The sequence below is a fragment of the Arvicola amphibius genome, chromosome 3, assembly GCF_903992535.2.
Source record: "Arvicola amphibius chromosome 3, mArvAmp1.2, whole genome shotgun sequence".
NCBI lineage: Eukaryota > Metazoa > Chordata > Mammalia > Rodentia > Cricetidae > Arvicola > Arvicola amphibius.
Window position 1 is genome coordinate 168,712,417 of NC_052049.1, and position 19,672 is coordinate 168,732,088.

The following is a 19,672-nucleotide window of genomic DNA, read 5'->3' on the forward strand; positions in this document are numbered from 1 at the left end:
ACAGTCAAAGCCTAACAGCCAGAGCCTGCTGTTCTGTGTCTCTGTAATAAGGTCTAGGCACTGTGGTATGCAACCAATGGTGCCTCCCTCCCCAGACTGTTGCCATCAGTGTTTTAAGATGCCATCTGTGGACTGCCCAAATCGTGGCATACACAATGCTTTCCAGCTTTGTGACTTTGTGCATAAACTAGTGTTCTTCCCAAGAGTTTCAAGCCAGCAAAGTGAGACTCAGCCAGGAGATGTGACCATCCGAGAAAGTTACTTAACCAAGAGAGGAAAACCCAGACACAAACCTGAAACCTCTCTTTACCTATCGTGTGTGGCAGTTGTCAATCTGTGTAGGCAGGCAGGAACACAGTGACACTCCATCCCTGCCTCTTGAGCTGATGGGGACCTCATGAGGAAAGCAAGCAGAGGAGGGAAGGCTGCAAGAGCAGCCAGGCTCAAGTCCCTCCCATGCCCACTCAATGAACCCAAACCCTCCGAGACCATCCTTGCCATCCTCAACAGTCAGGACCCCAGGAAGGCAGCCTAGCATGGCTCTGGGGTCCACTGTATGGCTTCACTTACCCTTCTTTTGGATTACTTTTTCTTCATAAGGAAAAAAATAACTCTCCCTTGCAGGATTATTCTGAGTTCCTAGTAAGTGCTAACTATTTTGAACCCTGTCCTTCCTTCCGAAGATAGGGGGAGGTTTCCAAGAAAGAAGAAAAAAAAAGAACCTATTTCTGGGAATGGCAAGCACCTTCTCAGCTTTCAGCTCTTATATTTACAGCCCTAAGTGGCCTCTAGGGGCATAAGCCACCTGCCTTGGTGAGGCCGCCCCCAACTTCACATGCTTTCATTAGAGAGACCGCATCTTCCTGACCTGGCTTGGAACCAGTAGCAAAGCTCCTTTGCTTCTTTCCCAGTGACTCTCCTGATGGCTGCCATCCCATCTTAACCTCCCAGAATTCACCACATCACGTCACTTCCTCCAAGGGATACATGACCTTCTGGACCCTGAGGCCCCATTACCTTCTGTGCCTCTGTTATCATTCTTACCCATAGTCAGCTCTTGTCTTGGGGTGATCTGGAAGGAGCTAGTTTGTACTCTTAGTGTCTGCAGCTATGTTCCAAGATGGCAGACGTAGAGGAGGCAGGGACCACTGGACCACAGTGGTCCTGATGAGACCGTGTGGGCCTGATGAAGCATTGAGATCCAAGACATTCTGGCTCATAGATCCAGTTCCTGCCGTTCAGTTCCTGTGTCCTGCCTCTCCTCTGCCCCTGTGGACCTCACAGAAGGTCTGGCCATGGTGCAGGGGTGTGCGGGGATGGGAGTACGAGGGAAGCGAGAAGAGGTTGGGCAGCCAGGACGGCCGCCTAGCGAATTCTCAGTGATTGCTTTTCTGTCCCTTCTGAAGTGTCTCTGACCTTTGGGATATTGCAGGTTTACAAGGTGACAAAAATGGAAACATGAGACCCCGGCAGCCTGGAGGGAAAGATGCCCATGGTGAGTCCCAGGCCTTCTCTGGGGCCTCTTGAGAAAGCCGTGAGTTGGCCTCTTGGTCTAGTCTCCAGCCAATTGGTACTGGCTTACTGCAACATCAAGCATCTGAAACGATCTGTGGATTTGGGAGAAAGAGTGTCATGATTGACTAGAAATGTCTGACATGGACCCAAGTGTAGAAAGAAAAGCTATAATGTCAGATATCCTAGTGCTGAAAATCAGTCCCTTCCGATGACACAGCAGTCCTCTGCAGGAGACACTAACATCAGAGCTCAGAGTGATGATAATTTGGAGCTGGAAATGCAGCTCAGTTGGTAGAGTGCCCACCTAGCACACGTGAAACTTGGGTTCAGGCATCAGATCAACCAGGCATGCTGACATACTCCTGTAATTCTGTAAGCCTAGCACTCAGAGGACCAGAAGTTCAAGGTCACCCTCTGCTACACAGAAAAAACAAGCCTGAACTAGAGACCCTGTCTCAAAAACAAAGAGAGAGAGAGAGAGAGAGAGAGAGAGAGAGAGAGAGAGAGAGAGAGAAGGAAGGAAGGAAGAAAGAGAAGGAAGGAAGGAAGGAAGGAAGGAAGGAAGGAAGGAAGGAAGGAAGGAAAGAAGGAAGGAAAGAAGGAAGAAAAAGAAGAAAAAAAACGATAGCCTTAGATGGAGGACTTGGAATATAGCCGTGGTAGAAAGCTTTACCTCCAATGCACAAGGTTCTGGGTTCAATCCCCACTGTCACAAAAAAAAATGCACATAAGTAAATATAATGGAGTGTCAAATATCCATGAGATGAGGAGCATGTGAGCAGCAGGTTAAGGCAGAGAAAGAAACACTGAACGGGGTGGTATGAGGTGATATGTGGTCTGGATTGGAATCCTGCTTTTCCCTCTAATCTGTCTTCCTCGGCCTCAGTTTCCCCCACTTGGTAGGCCAGATACTGTCTATGGCTCCATGTACTCCTGCCTATTTTGCTTTAAAATGAGAGTAGGTTAATTAATGCTACTGGTGTTTTAAACGTCGTCCTACAAAATCCTGGTTTTCTATTTGAATCTTACATAATCTGCTCAGGAGGTAGATTTAATGAGGCATGAATCATTGTGGGTATTTTGAATATAAAATATCAAATATTATAAAAAATGGAGCCAGGAAAGGAGGAACTAATACAATAGAATTTTTAACCCTATTTTAGAAATGCTACCCTACACAGGGGCAAGGAAGGGCTAAACTGAGTGTGACGTGAAAGTCCACTTGGTACCCACTTGTCGCTCTGGTTCTGTTGCCGGGCAGTGACGGGAACTATTCTGATGAGAACTCTGAGAAGTGGGGCACTCAGCAGGAGTTGGTCAGTTGTCCCCCTTTGTGGGGGTGGCTGCAGTACGGTTGCCTTTGGACCACAGTAGCCGGGCTCATGGTTATCTGCATTCATTGAGATATTCCAGCTCCAACTCCATGGGTAATCATGAGCCCGATCATGTCAGCTCCTGGGTCCTATATCTGCCTCCTAGCACGGACTAGGGCTCTCCCACTGTGTCCACAAACCAACATCAGTGTCCAGTTTCTCTCTTCCTTGCTACCCCTGTGGCCTGATTCAAAGTTTGATCCCCCACAGGGAGCCTCCTACGAGACCCAGGTGACCAGCCTTGCCAGGCTTTCTTATACCCAGCATGTGTTGAGATACCTTACACCAAGTCATGGTCATAGGACTCTTCCTGATTGACAATGCCAGGGTCCAACAACACTGCTTGAATACGTCTAACAGAAGGCTTAAAAAACAAAAACAACCTAAGTATCAGAGAGAGGGAGAGAGAGAGAGGAGGGGGGGGCATCCGTAATTGTCTAAGCACAGTTGTATTAACCAAGGTCTTTAGCACTGAATCTTCAGGATCTTCAAAATAGTCTCAGGTCCCTGTGGATCTTCAGGACAGAGATTGCCACAGTTCCCAAACCACTTTGCCCAAAGGAACCCTGCTAAGGAGGAGCAGCTCTTGGGATGAGCATTTCACTGTAAGGAAAGTTAAAGAGGCACATACCCTCTGAGTGATCATAAGGCTTGGTCTCACAGCCGTCCTCCATGGATCCCCTGATGACCTGGTTTCCCTGTGTTTCCAGCCTACCCCTGGGACAGGTCCAGCTTGAAATCTATGCCCCTGGATCTGCGGCACTTTGAGAAACTTGATGCCTCTGCCTCACAGGTAGGAGAACTGGCCCCCTCGTTAAGGGCCCCAGTGGTGACTTAGAATTCCCGAAGTCAGAATGGCAAACCCACCTCCAGGCCCCTCTTGGACATGCCTTGAATAAACCAAACAGATGGTTTAGGCACACGTTCGTCACTTTCCTATGGCTGTGGTCACATAATGACAAGAGGCAAGTTAGCAGAGGAAGGTTCGCTTGGGCTCACGGTTTGAAGAGCTACAGTCTGTTGTGACAGGGAGGGAATTGGCAGTTCTAGCATGGGGGGAGGGGAGACTAGACACACTGCAACCCCAGGCAGGAAGAGAACAGACAGGAAACGCAGCTGGCTATAAAACCTCAAGGCCCCTCCAGCAAGGCTATGCCTCCAAAATGTTCCATAACCTTCTGAAATGATACCACCATCTGGGGACCAAGTGTTTAGATACGTGAGCCTATGGAGGACACTTCACATTTCAACCACAACAGGATGAGTGAGGAACAGAAGGCCCAAGGATTGTGTTAAATACATAGGTGGTGTCTTAGCTGCTTTTCCATTGCTATGATAATATACTGTGACCAAATGCACCTTGGGGTGAAAATGGTTTATTTCATCTTAAAACCTGTAGTCCATCATCCCAGAACGTCGGAGCAGGAGCTCAAAGCAGGAAGCCTAGAAGCAGGAACTGATGCAGAGGGTTTACCGGCTTGCTCCCCCTGGCTCACTCAACTTGCTTTCTTGTAGCACCCAGGATCACCAGCACAGAGGTGGCATTGACCACAGAAAGTTGGGTCCTCCCACATCAATCATCAATTAAGAAAATGCACCATAAGCTTGCCCATAGGCTAATCTGGTGGGGACATTTTCTCAAGCGAGGTTTCCTCTTCCCAAATGACTCTAGCTTGTGTCAACTTGACATAAAACTAGCCAAGCATAGATATGTCTTAGTAAATATTAACCATGACCACAGGCTGCTAAAGCTACCCAGATGCCCACATGACTGCCCCAGATGGAAAGAGAAAAGCTGAGGTGGCTCTAGGGCCTGAGATTCAGCTGGCCAGGGCACATACCCTGTCCAACTCCCTGACCTCTATGCTTACCCCCAGACAGCCTCTGCCCTCCTGGGCCCCACTCCAGCTTCCTGCCTGCAGGAAGAGTGGCAGGCCATAGGAGGCAGTGTTAGACTCCCATACTCCCCAGGTGCCAATGCAGGCTGCTCTTTCTGCTCACAGGTAACAGTCAAGAGTGGCCTGGATGAACTGGTGAGTGACTTGCTCCAGGAAGCCCACAGCGATCTGGAAAAGGTCCGAGCCATCTGGATCTGGATCTGCCACCACATAGGTATACCACCAGGGGGCAGCACTGGGAGCCCTGGATGCCCCTTTCCCTCAGACTCCTGCTTTTGTTGCCTCCTCAGTGTGAGGAGTGAGTTAGGTCAGGGAGAAAGGTTCCCTAGTGCCCAAAGTAACCAAAGAAGGTAAGAGCCATCCTCCAGACCTGGGCCTTCACCCAGAAGCTGCCTGGATTCCTAGTGAGCCTGCTCTACAGCGATGAGAACCTGGGACAGGCCATCTCCAAGAAGAGTGGCCACAGGCTGAGGAGAGCACAGTGGTTTGAACACAGTAACAACACCAGAAGGTCTTAAAACAATCCCAGGAAGGGCAGGTGCTCACCTCCTGCCTCCTGCTGTCCCATCCTTGTCCTTGGCCGCTGGCTTCCACCTGCTCCCAGGGTTTTCAGGGCCATCTCAGGGACCTAGGCCTGAGCAGCCGCCTACTGCTCCCCGTAGGACAGACTTGGGAATCTCACCAGGTCCTGACAAGTCACAGAGGGGACTATCAAGCTGATGTCTGCAAATGGGGATATAGTGACCCACCAAGTAGTGGGGTGGACCCTTGGTCCTTTGACATGAAGAACAGGCAGTGAACCACCCTGCCTCCCTGAAGCTCTTTTGTCCTCCAGGTATAGCTTAGAAAATGCACTCACCTCCCCAAGGTCTGAACCAGAGGGAGGCTGCCTCCTCCCCTATACCATGCATCCCTGACTAGCCTGGAACTCTCTAGACCAGGCTGGCCTTGAACTCACAGAGTTCTGCCCACCTCTGCCTTCTGAGTGTTGGAATTAAAGGTATTCACCATGAGGGCCAGCTGGCCCTTTCTGCTTCAGCCTCTACCTCCCTTTTGCCACACAAAAGGTGGCATGTCCCATATCTGGCTAGGCTGGGGTTCTGTTTCCATTCATGCCACTGTTTCCCCCTGAGCACAGCTGGAGATGGAGGCCACGCTGCGTGCGGGCTCTGTGGCTTTCCCTTCCTCTCTGAGCCGGCCTCAGTCCACTGGGAGCCCTGCATGCTCACATCCCCTTCCTCTGTCCTCCAGAGTACGATGTTGAGGCCGCCCAAGAGAAGGACCGCCAAGCCTTCAAACCCACTGATATCCTGAGGACCCAGAAGACCAACTGTGATGGCTACTCTGGCCTCTTTGAAAGAATGTGCAGGTATGAAAGGCAGCCTGCAATAGGCTGGAGTCCCGGGGCTGTCTCTGACTGTGTCCTTCTCTTTCTCTTAAAGCCCTCTGTGCCTCTGCCCCCATGCCAGGCCCCGAGGTTGAGTTTGCAAACTCTTCTTGGGAATCCAAGTGAGTCCTGAAAAGGTCAATTTCTCCCTTTTTAACACCAGCGTAATTGACTTTGGACCATCTGCCGGGCTTCGGCATGCATTAACATAATGGCAGATGAATGTGCAAAGATAATTTGGTTATAAAAGGCCCCTTTTCTGCCTTCTCCCTTCTCTCTGCAGCTGAAGGTTAAAAGAATGGCAGGCCTGGAAGCCAGAGGACAGTGGCTACCGATGCCAAGGAGCCTGTGAAAGACTGCCCTTTGGGGAGAGGGAGGGGGGACCTCTAGACGAGTCTACGGAAGTCTACCTGGAGAGAGCCTTTGGTAGGAAAGCCTGGGAGCCAGGTGGTGGTTCTGGCGTCTTTGGGCCCCGTTCTAAGGGCTATGGGCTGAGCGTCTGGCACAGCAGCAGGCCTAAGTGAGAGAACGAGCCACGTGACTTTCCAGTAACTTCTAGACAGTCTCAAGTCTGGAGGAGCCGTACTGATCCCTATAGCTCCCTATGCTCCCCTTTCAAAGTTTCCTGGGTTCTCCTCGGGAACAAGCAGGAAGTACTGGGGTCACCAGAAAGTCCCCTCCCCAGAAGGTGAGTGAGTGCCTGTGTCTACAGACTCGTGTGTGTTATATTAGGCTCCTGTCTCATAGTTTCTTATTCTGGGCCATACTGAAGAATCCAACCCACAGCCTTCCCTGGGGAAAGCAAATAATCCACCACCAAGCTACATCCTTCCTGTGATGCTTGAGGCAGAGTCTAGCTATGTAACTCAGGCTGGCTTTGAACTAGCCAGCCGTGTGGCCCAGGCTGGCCTATGTGCTGGGATTATAGGCATACAGCAACTGTTCTGGCAACAACTCTAATATGTTTATATCTCTATCTCAGGGTAGGAGTGCACATGCATGCCATAGCATCCATGTGAAGGTCAGAGGTCTAATATGTTTATATCTCTATCTCAGGGTAGGAGTGCACATACATGCCATAGCATCCATGTGACGGTCAAAGGTCAACTTCCAGGAGTTAATTCTCTCTTTGTATCATGGGGTATTGAACTCAGGTCGTCGGGCTTGGTGGCAAGCGCTTTTACCCACCGAGCCATCTTTTCAGCCCATTAATAACTTTTTTTGAATTAGAGAAAAATTGCTCACTCATAAAATTGTTCATAATCAGCAAAATTGTACAAAACAAGGAAAAGAAAACTAAGTGGCCCTGAATCCTCCACATGGCAATTGCAACAGAGATGTCCTTGTCCTTCCTGGTTCTCAGCAGAGGTATTCTCTGTCCTCCTTTCTTCCCGTCTTCCTCCCTCCCTTTCTGCCTTTCTCTGGACATCGAACTGTCCACACAGTAGGCCTTTGGTAGGCATTTACAGAGTGACGAGAAGCGGCAGGATGTGCCCGGCAGACTTGTGTGTTTTCTTTTAGATAACAGAACACCACCAATACGTTTTCAGCGCCTGCCTGGCATGTTTCAGAATATGGTTATTTTCATAGGAATTTGTAGATTTGAAAACAGTTGGGTTTTTTGTGTTTAATTTATTCATTTTTTTCACAATTTCATACATACATGATGCACTTTGATCGGATCTCCCATGGTCCTCTCTTATCCTCCTTCCCCTTCCTCAAACTGAACCCCTACTTCACCCTGCTTTCACATTTTGGGGGCCAGTGTTTAATTAGGATTGTCTGCCTGAGTGGGGGTTATTAGTTAAACAAGGGCAATTTACCACAGAGAAATATGGCTCTCCCTCCCCCAGCAACCATTAACTACCAGTAGCTTCCCAGAAAAGGGTGGAGCCTCGTGAGCCCCGTCCCCGCCCTTGGTGGACTGTTGTGGGCTCCTTCCCGCACAGGATCCCTGCCCATAGCCACTGAGCATCCTGCTGCTGAGTGTCCTGACTAGCACTTCTGTATCTCACCTAAGCCTCCTGGCTCCGTGTGCCACTGCTACGGTGGCCAGAAAGGCCTGGGCTCCAATCCCTAACTAACCACTTCCGGGTTTGCAGTCCTCAGTTCCCTCATCTGTGTATCAGGGACTGCTGCTTTCATGACAACAGCAGGACTGTTGGGAAGGGGGCAATTGCCATTTGGAGGTGTTCCCCTGCCCCGTGGACTTTGGAACCGCCTTTTTTTTTTTTTAAACTTTCCCCGTCTTTCATAAGTATAGGAACACTTTTGCAAACTTTCCTACAGAATCTGCCAGCCCACCCACATAGATTCAGGAAACTGACGCTTGTCTTGATTGAAACTGTCAGCTCTCTGACCTGGTTCAGATGCTTAACAATGGCCACATCCTGCCCTGCAGCTGATCATTAAAATACACCCCCAACATTTTACATCAGTTATAGACTCAACCGAGCAGTGACCATGCCCAAAATCCCTTGCACTGTGGGGATGCTGAATAATAGCTCCCAGTTCTGTGAATTCTCTTCAATGTTGCTTTAAAGATCAGTAATCCATTCATGCATGGCTTCCGTAAGTCCCTTCACCCCTGAAATAACTGCCAGACATTTAGCAAATTTATTAGCGGATTCCTTAATAACTGCAGACACGCAATCCACACTAGCTGATTTAGTCTGCTGGACTGTCAGGGTGGCCTCTTAGAGACGGTTGTACTCAGAGGCCAGCGCTGTTTCCTGCCCAATCCTCTGCCTCCTTGCAAGGCCTCATTAAAGACTGATTTAATAAAGTGCTTTGGTAAGGACTGGGATATTTTCAGGCATTATCCGTTTCCCCCCTTGTCTTTCCTGAGTTTCCAATGTGACATGTTTTGTCGGTCCCGGTCCTCGCCTGTGTAAATATTGGTCCAGTTTCCTTCTGACTTTCTATCATTGGACATTAAGTCTCTCTTTAGCCTTCATTGCCCACAGCCTTAATTGATTCTGCCTAATCTCCTTGCAGGGGCCAAGGTTAATTCCCCGGGCCCCTGCCACCGAGTCAGCCTGCAGTAAATTCTCTCTCCGCAATCACAGCCCGAGCACCACCAGCTGGCAGATTTTCCAGAGATTTGAGATAACCAGGAGTTTATTACCGGTCTGAGGCTTTGACACTGAGCAGACTGGTTGTCACCAGTCATATGTCAGCAGCATTTCCATCCATCCATCCATCTTCTAGTGTCGCAGAGAGCAAGGACAGCGGCATGCCTGCTTAGACGGCTGCTGCTGGCCAAAATGACCGCCGTGGTCATCCAAACCTCTCGGAAATATGGGTTCCCCAGGAGCTGAGTTGTCTTTTTTTATTCCTTTTCATCAGTGTCGGAGCCTGGCCCCAGAGTCTTGGGCATGCTAACTAGAGAACTCTATCTCTGAACTGTGTCTCCAGTTTTTATTTGGAGACTGCGTCTCTCTGAGTTACCCAGGCTGGCCTTCAACTCACTCTCTCACTCGGGCAGTTTTCCTGCCTCTGTTTCCCGAATAGCTAAGACTAAAAGCCTGCACGCCCAGGCCTGGCTTGAATGATTTAATTATTGCCAGCTCTGACTTTGTCACATAAGACCTCTGAAAGGGACATTGAAAACTCCCCTTCCTTATAGATACAGTGACGGAGGATGAGAACTTGAATCCTGTTACTATAGCAAATCATCTTTTAATTTTGCCATGTACCACTGAAAGCCTTACAAATTAAAATGGAATCTTGGTCCGCAAAAGTCCTGGTGCAATCTAAAAGCTCTCAGATTGGCTTCAGGATTGCTATGCCCCGGTTTTACTCTGGCCATTGGCTTGCTGTGTCTCCCACCAAGTCAGGGACCCTCTTTCTCCGAACTGCTGCTAGACAGGAAACGTCCGTGATCATGAAATGAACAGATGCATAGCAAGGGTAGAGACATGCCTAAGTTTGTAAGAAATCAAGTATACGCGTTGTGAGAGGATGCCATTGCTTCTGCAGTATAGAAAGCACACTTTCTCAACAGAACAAGGGAAGAAAAGCAAGTTTCATTCACCGTGGTCAGAAGCTGCTGTGTGCAGATTGTCTCTGCCTGCCCAGCCCTTCCCCCACACTGCCAGTAGGGCCTGGCCACTCACAGGCTATAGCTGCATCACACAGTGCCTGTGGCAGGGCCTGGACTATGTCTGTATCAAACGACCATCAGGGTGTTGACCCATCTCACCTCTTCAGTCAGTACCCAGGGACACACCCCAGCAAGCTGGCATGCTCAAATCTTTGGTGACAAGGAAATGCCTTCGTGGAAGCTAAGGCAGTTAGAGACGCCAGCCAGGGTCACTGGGTAAAGCTGCCTTCTCTTTGCCTGCATCTCTGCTCAGTGCATATTCAGCAGGCCCCAGTGGATGACCAACTGTGCTTCTGAAATCTTCTGGCATTGGTTGGGTCCCTGGGCCCTGGCCCCGATTGGGGCTGGGCTACAGCTTTTCTCCTGATGTTCTGGGTATCTCAGAAGACTTGCTCATGAGTCTTACACACAAGTTGGCTTTGCAACTTCAGATGTACATCCTCCCAGTGCCGATGCCCTGGCACTGGTACTGTCGGGACTGTCAAAAGGGAAAGGTTCTACAGCCTGAGGTGGGTTGGAGCTACATTTGGTGCTGGCTAGTCAAGCTATTCAAGGGTGGAAACATTTCTCAGCCTCGATGGCTTCTTCAACAGTTCTCCCAGCTCCTATTCCAGAGTTCTCAGCACTTTTCTTTCAGTCTGGGGGTCTAAGTGACAGTTCCCAGAACCCCCTGCTTTACAAACATGAGCACTTCCAAGGCAGCCGCTGAGCCTCATCTCGAAACAATCTCTTATTGGGTCTGTGGCGTGGCGTGTTGTGCTGTACCCCGGTACCCACTCCTGTGTTTGGAACACCCTTTATACAGTCAGTGGTCTTTCAATGACATGAACGGGTCATGGATCATGCTCTTACCAGCGAACAGAGAGGCTGGATGCAAAGCTACTAGTTCCACAATCATTGTTTTATGCATATGAGTTATTTTACTTCCTGTAAGGGCTATGGATTATTGACAGCACCCTACATTGTGACTTCTGTCCAATTCATCTTGCACATGGCTGCCAGATAATAAAATATCCCCATGCCATACTCCAGCAATGCATAAACTTACAGCTGAGTTCATTTTTCATCTTAGTTCTGCCACAGGCATTCCCCACGGTCCTTCCTCCCTCTCCTCTGCCTGTCAGAGGAGAATCGCCCCCTGGGGATCACTTCATGCCAACCATCCCTTTTGCCCATAATGAGCCTAGCAAGGTCACTGCAGGTAACTGCTCCAGGTAGGAATAAGAGTCCTGATTTCCTGGCTACACCCTGTGGCCGCCCATGCCAGCTTGGAGCGATACAGGTTTGTGTCACTGCTGTCCTTTCTTCCTCCTGGGCTAGGCAAGGCCTTTCCTGCTACTCCACACTCGCTTCTTCAGATCTTCCCTCCCCTTCTTCTTCTGGTGGAAGAATACCCCCCAGCACACTGTTTAAAACAGGCTTCTCCCAGGAGGAGGTCCAGACTGCTTACATGGGTGCCCAGTTTGCTCCAGCACCCAGAGATGGCGTGGACGCTAAATGGTCCTCCTTTCTTCCTTCCTTCCTTCCTTCCTTCCTTCCTTCCTTCCTTCCTTCTTCCTTCCTTCCTTCCTTCTTTCCTTCATCCCAGCACTCTGAGCAGAGAGGGCCAGCACCGCCAAACCAAGCCCAGCAATTCCACTCACCATTTGCCCTCACTGTGAAAGGAGCCATTTCAAACACAATGGGCTTCCCTTTGTCCTCCGCAGCAGACTGAAATTTATATACACAACATTCTGAACATCCATGGGAAATAATTCACTGAAGGATATAACTTAAGTTGTGTGTATAGATTTTCCCAATTCTAAAAGTAACATAATCATTATTTTAAAATGTTGGTAAGCTCCCCTCCCCTGCTTTTCATACAGTACTGGAGATTGACTCTTGGGCCTCATGCATGCAAGACATTCATTCTCTCCCTGAGCTGCAGCACCCCCTGCCACTCCAAGAAAAAAAATTAACATGCAGAGGAATTTAAAGAAATAAAACCACCCATAATTCGGTTACAAAGAGATCAAGGATCTCTCCCACGCCCGTCCTCACTCCCCACACACACACACATACACTTCACCCAGAGAGTCTGTCTGCGGAGGCTTCCCACCCTGGGAACCTTCTGCTCCGGGGCTCATTTTGGACCATCACCAGCAGAAAATCCTGCCATCCGGGTCTAGCTGCTCTTGGTGTCTGTCAACAGGTTGTCCCCAAGTGCCCCTGAAGTATTTTCTACAGGGCCCGGCTGCTATAATCTCACGAGATGACCTGGGAAGTGGGAGCCTGAACCCTCTCTGGCACTGTGGGCAAAAGGACAGGACCCACCAAATGTCATCCCCTGCAAGGAGTCTCAGTGCGAGTGGTCTCGGCGTGGCTCTGCAGGTAGAGGAAGGCTAAGGCTGGTGTGGTAGCAAGTGTGTTTATCCGCATGGGAAGCAGTGTGAGCCATGAGGGTCTCTTCATCTTTGTGATGCCACATTTGCCCCAGTGGCTCAACAAATGATGTATTAATATTCAGTATTCAATGTGGCACTCTGCTAAATGTTCATCTCCATGGGGAAGCCTCTCCCTATCCTCACAGTGAATGTGTGATCATCTTGTGCCATTCCTCTAAGGCCCTGATGTTTACAGTGATTGGGGAATTCGGATCCCGTGCGTCCAGAGGCTGCCCTGCTGAGTAGGCCCTGTTACCTGAAGCAGGCATCAGAGAGAGGCTCAGGGTCAGCACTGTGTGGAGGGCAGGGCAGTTGCTGGGGCAAAGGGGCCCCACTGCAGAGGCACTTTGGACATCCAGCACTCCATAGGCTTGTGTGTTTATCATGCTGGCTTTTTTGGAACGCAAGGAAAGTGCTGGGGCAGCGAAGCAGCCCAAGTTTTCCTGATTCACAGAGCCAACACCGGGGCGCTGGCAGCATTGGGACCAGCAACTTCAAGTGGGCCAGACTGGCACTGCCCATTCTTCCATAGCCACGTTGGGGGAGGAGCTGATGAAGAGGAGGATCAATGGGTGTTGGGAAGGCAGGGCCTTCAGGGGCCTTGCTGGTTCAGTCATGGAGTGCTGGCCACAGCCCAGACCTGGTTTTGTCTCCAAAAGTGACTGGCACCTATCTCCCATAGTCCAAGTTCCCCAAAAGTGGTGCCTGCTTTGCAAGAGGGATACGTTGTTTAAAAAGACCCAAAGCCAGGCCAGCCAGTGTATCCACTGTCACAGAACAGAGAGAGACCTCAATGGTGATTGTCTTGGTCAGGTCACTATTGCTGTGATGAAACACCATGACCCGAGCAACTTGGGGAAGAGAGGGTTTGTTCAGCTCACACTTCCACATCACAGTTCAGCATCCAAGGAAGTCAGGACAGGAACTCACACAGAGCAGGTATCTGGAGGCTGATGCTGAAGCAGAGGCCATGGAGGGGTGCTGCTTACTGGCTTGCTCTCCGTGACTTGCTCAGCCTGCTTTCTGATAGAACCCAGGACCACCAGGCCAGGGCTGTTCCCACAATCAATGCCCCCATCAATCACTAATTAAGAAAATGCCCTACAGGCTTGTCTGCAGCCCAATCTTATGGAGGTATTTTCTCAGTTAAGGCTCCCTCCTCTGATGACTCTAGCTTGTGTCAAGCTGACATATATCTAGCCAGCACAGTGGCCCAAGTAGTCAATCAGTAAAAGACATTAATGCAGCATGGTGCCTTCTGTTCCCTGCTCATGAAGACCAAAACTGATGGCCAGGTATCCTGGCAACCAATCCAGTCTCCCTAGGTCAGTTCTGGATACACCAGTTTGTCTGCCCCTCCCATCCCCATGCAGATCTGCTTGGGAGAGCATAGGCAGGAGCTGGGTCTCAGCTGCCTCATACCCCCACCACCAACACCCGCCCGAGGTGTCTTGACTTTCCCAGCCTCTGTACAGCTCTTTCATGCTGGTTTTCTTCCGAGAACATCTCAGTTTCCCTGCTCCCTGTGTTCTTGAGACCACCCTCACCATTGTCCTCATTTTTCCTCCTGAGGAACTGTGCATCAGATCATGTCAAGCAGGCCCTGGGGAGACACTTCAGAAGTGAGCTGAACCATCTCAGGGGAATAGCAGTCAGCAGGGTTGCAGCCAGTCTGTGCAGGCAGGACCTGCCAGCACGCTGGTTTCCCGTCCCCACCCCCAGCAGTCAAGCCCTTTCTCAGACCCATGTCCCCACCCCAGGATCGCCGGTGTGCAGTGTGTCACCGTGCCTGGCTACTCCAAGGGCTTTGGCTACCAGACTGGACAAAGCTTCTCTGGAGAGTTCGACCATGCCTGGAATGCTGTGTACCTTGAGGGCCGTTGGCACCTGCTGGACAGTACCTGGGGCAGCGGCCTGGTAGACACTACCACCTCCAAATTTACCTTTCTGTAAGTATGAGGCTCAGCTTGGCCAAGCACCTGGTCTGTGTGTGGTGTGGGAGGGGGGCACAGGTTGAAGGGGGGACACAAGAGGAAAGGGGAGAATGGGCTAGGCAGCTTTGTGTGGCTACAATCTCCTTCCCCCAAATCTGGCCCTGGATCACTTGTGAGGAAGTGGAGGTTCTTGTCACCTCACCCATCCACAGCTAGATCTCTCCTCAGACTCCCCATGGCTCCTTTCACCTAAACACAGAAGCCCATCGGGTTGGCCCCAGGCGGTATGTGAGGAGAGGCGGGGCTAAAGAACCTCACTCATCGCCTGCAGCCAAGTGCTCAGATGCTCCATCTTCTCCCCACTTTCCTGTTCTCCGAAGAGGAAGGGAGAAGGAGGATGTGGTTGGCAGAAAGAACTGTAGGTGGAGCTTAGCCACCCTGGGCCCCCATGATGCAGGCTGGACCATAATCATCCTTCAGGGCCTGGCCAACCCTGAACTTAACCTAGAGCCAAGCATGACATTCCTATGGGTTGTTGTCCCTAGGTCGCCTTGATCACCTTTATTTGGGAAACTGGCTGTTCTCTCTGATGTGCGCAAGTGAAACCCTGGCTCTCCCACACTTACGCTACATACCTCTGTTACCCTCAACAGTGACCCCTCAGGCAGAGCAGAGCATCCCCGAGCTCAAGCCGAGTCTCTCTTCCCTTCTCATTCCCCTATTGCACAGCTCCCCAGACACAGAGACAAGAAGGGTTCGGTGGGGAACTAGAGGGCTGGCACCTTGCCTCCCCGCCTCCCTATGCCTTCACTGCCCACACCCACTGAAGAAGAGTCTCTGGTGTCCCACATTCGGACCACAGACAGTACCCGTTCCCTTCTATTGTCAGCAATCCCCCTCCAGTGGTTGGGTCAACCAAATAAAGGTGTCCCAAGGGTCTCCTGTGAGATGTCCAGGCATGGGTGGAGGTGGTCAGGCTGACCCCTACACATGGCTCCTAACCAGGTCTTCCTCCACTCCAGCTACAACGAATTCTACTTCCTCACCCACCCCGCCCTGTTCATCGAGGACCATTTCCCAGACAACAAAAACTGGCAACTGCTGAAGCCACCTCAGTCCCTGAGGCAGTTTGAGAACAACATGTACCACAAGAGTGAATTCTACAACAAGGGTATGCTGAGTGCCCACCCAGAGACGCCCATGATCCGGACAGGTAAGGAGAGGCAGGTGCACAGGCGGGGCATTAATGACTGAAGTCCTCCCCCTAGAGTGGCCCAAGGAAAGCAGACCACCAAGCTTAGCTGTCTCCTGCGGCTGGCCTGAATTGACTCTTGGCATTCCCTGACACACCATGGGGATCATGGCAGGGGGGTGTTTGCATACTCTGAAGGTCAATGAAGGTCAAGACCTGATCCTAGAATCGCAGCCGTGGGTCTCAAAGGGCTCTCATGTTTCCCATGACTCCCTGAGAATCCAGAGCCTGGTCCTGCTCTATACACACAAGGGAACTCAGGAAGGATGCTCAGCCCACTTCCCCCTTCCTCATCAGAGCCCCACCCACTTGTCAGCATCAGCTCTACCACCAGGGGGCCTCCTTGCATCCCAGACAGAGGCCTGAGCTCCTAGAGGCAACCTGCTAGGGTGGCCTGAGGGATAATGGCGCAGACCCCATCCTACACTGCAAGGGGTGCCGCCAGAGGGCAGCAGGGAGCAGGTACTTCTTGGCCCTTGAACTTCCCCATGAGTTTCTTGAGTTTCTTGACCTGGATACAGAGCTCCTGTGGTCTCTGGCAAGTAACAGACACGTGGCAGCTCTGGCGGCTGAAGCAACAGCCGCTGGCTGCTCACTTTGGATCTCCTTCCCTGCACCTGAGGCTGCGAGAGGTCTGCGTCTCTGTTGTGAGACATTAAACCATAAGAAAGACTCGAGCAGACCCCGACAGCGTAGTCGTCATGTCGCTGGGCTGAGTTTGCCTTTTTGGGAGGCATAAAAATGTAAACACCAGATTTCTTAATTTATACTAATCTAAAACTCAATTCCATATTCATGCTACATATTGAAAGAATATTTCTTGGTGGTTGTGAGCTGCCTTAAGAATAGAGATGGGAGAGAAGCAAGAAAGTGAAGCTGGAGAGCAAAAAGGAAGGGAAGGAAGAGACCGCAGGACGGGGGAGGGTCAGTGGGTGCAAGAGGGAAGGAAGAAGCCGGGAGAATAGAGAGGTTCCAGGCATGGCTCCTCCAGAAGGCCTTTAGAGTCCCTGGCACTTCCCCTCCTCTTAGATGATCAGCACACTTCTGCCAAGGCTTCTCTAGGACAGACACCAAGCTCTTCCCAAAGCACCCAGGCCTAGGCAAAGGCAGAGCATGGAAAAGTGCTCCCAGGATTCATTCTGAACATGGTGGGTTCTCTGAAAGAGCCCTCCAGCATCCCTCCAGCATATCCAGCTCACCTGAGGGCTGGCGCAGGCTCTCCACAGCCAAGTCTTCAGGGCAAGTCCTTGCCGAGTATGGAGCAGAGGACTGATAGTGACTATGGACCAGACAGCCTTCTCCTTTGCCAGCCTCCCTCCATGGAGGCCTGGAGAAGTTGCTGGGGTAAGGGATGGGGTGGCCAGCTACCAACAGAAGGCCAGGCTCTCGGAGCAGGCACCGTCCTGAAGAGCCAGGGAAGCCCAGAAAGAAAAAGACCTCATGAGCTGCGAAAGTCAGAAGAAAAACAATGACCGAGATAATGAAATACGAAAGTGCAGGCCGAGGCGGAGCTGCCAGTGGGAGGGGATGTGCGTGCTAACTTGTGAAAGCCTAGTCCAGAAACACAGCTGTGGCACTCCTACGGGAGAAGCAAGCGTGAGGAGGGGAGAACAGGAAAATACCCCGTTAGCACTCCTGGGCACAAATCCCCAGAGTAAAGTGACGCGCTCATGTGACGGCTGTTGACGCGGTAAAGAATCACGGGCGGGGAGCCATATGAAAGTACTGCTCAAGAGTTGTGGGGCTAGAGAGACAGCTCAGTGTTTAAGAGAGCTTGGTGCTGCTCTTCCAGAGGACCTGAGTGCTGTTCCCAGCACCTTTATCCAGCTCACAGTCACTTGTGACTCCAGCGCCAGCTCCAAGGATCCAGCGCCCTCTTCTGGCCTCCACAGGCCGCCACACACACAGCATCCACGCAGCCATACACACATGAACAGAAAAATCTTAGAGAGAGAGAGAGAGAGAGAGAGAGAGAGAGAGAGAGAGGAGTTGGAGGAGATGGCACCCGTCCTGTCCATTGATCTAGCCCCTTCCCTGTTCAGGAATAGGGTAAAATATTGGCTTCACCTAATGTGGACCAAATGGGATAGGAAAGGAAAGAAACACAAGGTTTTTCATGGGTCCCTTCCCCCCAGTTATCAGCTTTTTCAAAACTATTCACCTAAACGAAGCAGAGGAATGCCGCATTCAGCGACATCACGTTGGTAAAACTGAGCCTGTTAGAAGCATTTACACCGCAGACAGGGACACACTCTGTAGGTCACATCTCCCCTCCCCCACGCCATCCCTCCCCCTCCCGAGATCTAGCTGTTAAGCGATCTCCAGCACCCGCTGGGCCCATGTCACCTGACACAGACTTCCTCCCCACAGTGAATGGGAAAGCCACGGTCACCATTGAGAGCTGTGCCCCAACCCTGTTCATGTTCATGCTCAATGGCAAGCAGGAACATGGGCTTCTGAGCCTAAGGAAGAACGGGATGAAGCTGGAGGTGTACCCTCCAACCATGGGCACCCACAAGCTACAGATCTTCGCCAAAGGCAACTCTGAAATCTACAGCTCAGTGCTGGAGTACACGCTCAAGTGCAACTTCGTGGACCTTTCCGTCCAGCTGCCCGCGGAGCTTCACCAGCCCGTGGGCCCCAGCTGGTTCTCAGAGCAGATGGGCATCACGAAGCCCTCCCACCCCGACCCCATCATCCACACCAGTGATGGTCGCTGTTCCGTTAGCTTTGGCGTGGAGGAAGGCATCAGCGTCCTGGCATCCCTCCATGGAGACGACGGCCTGGTCACCGAGGAGACGCAACTGCGCTACATCTTCCAGCTGAACCGAGAGAAGAGGACAGAGCTGAAAGTCCAGCTTCCCCACGCGGGCAAGTTCGCCCTCAAAATCTTTGTGAAGAAGAGGCAAGAACAAGGCAACTTCGTCTTTGTCTTCAACTACCTTCTGTGCTGCGCCAACACCAAGGTGAACTGGCCTATGTTCCCGGAGAGCTTCGGCAACTGGGGGCAGGGCAATGAGCTATTGGAGCCCCTCTCGGGCGTCCTTCCCGCCAACCGCAACGTGCCCTTCAAACTAAAGCTGCATGGTATCGCCAAAGCGCTGGTGAAAGGGCAGGACACGTGGCCCCTGACCCTTAACCCCGAGGGATACTGGGAGGGCAGCTGCAGCACAGCTGGCTGCCAAGAAGTCTACGTCATGGTGCTAGAGAACGCTAACCACAACTTCTACTCCTACATCCTGAAATACAAAGTGAATGACCAGTGAAAGGCTATAAACCCGCACCCTCCCAGGGCCAGGGCCACCCTGCCCAGGGAGGGCCCAAGCGGGAGTGCAGAGAGCCTGGGACACCACTAATCTGCATGAAAACACTTCTAGGCCTCTGCCTCAGTCTCCCTGCTCTGCCACAAGCATTGAGAAATTTGTGCTGCTGAAGGCTTTCCACTCAGTGCGATTGTGGATGAGGGGACGGAGGCAAAGGCCCTTTAGAAGAAAAAGGTGCTATGTAAATCCAAGGTATTGTGAAGTGTATGCCCGCGCCCATGCCTGCTCTTGTGTTAGTACCTTGCTGTAGAGTTGGGTGGGAAAGCAGAGATGTTGCCCGCCCTGGAAGCTTTTCACACAGTGCCTAGAGAATGATGCTTGAGTTTGAGTCTACCAGAGAGATCAGTCACCCAAGAGATACTGTGTTTCCCACTGCTTCTGGACCCCAGGGAATGTCAGACCCGTCTTCCATGTTCCTAGTGCCTCTTCATTAGCCACTTTATGCTCTTCAAGAGCTTGCGA

General features: G+C 51.3%; 1 protein-coding gene across 3 annotated transcripts in view; it reads left to right on the forward strand.

Annotated features, from left to right (window-relative positions):
* Nucleotides 1-19,153, forward strand: part of Ky (kyphoscoliosis peptidase) — a 34,815-nt gene extending 15,662 nt beyond the window's left edge. For all 3 annotated transcript variants that reach the window (XM_038323973.1, XM_038323975.1, XM_038323974.1), the window contains 7 exons: nucleotides 1,433-1,495; nucleotides 3,599-3,681; nucleotides 4,892-5,000; nucleotides 6,038-6,155; nucleotides 14,462-14,650; nucleotides 15,658-15,848; nucleotides 18,258-19,153. In XM_038323973.1, coding sequence (XP_038179901.1) covers nucleotides 1,433-1,495; nucleotides 3,599-3,681; nucleotides 4,892-5,000; nucleotides 6,038-6,155; nucleotides 14,462-14,650; nucleotides 15,658-15,848; nucleotides 18,258-19,153 — 1,649 coding nt within the window. The remainder of the gene's footprint in view (nucleotides 1-1,432; nucleotides 1,496-3,598; nucleotides 3,682-4,891; nucleotides 5,001-6,037; nucleotides 6,156-14,461; nucleotides 14,651-15,657; nucleotides 15,849-18,257) is intronic.
* Nucleotides 19,154-19,672: the final 519 nt, after the last annotated feature.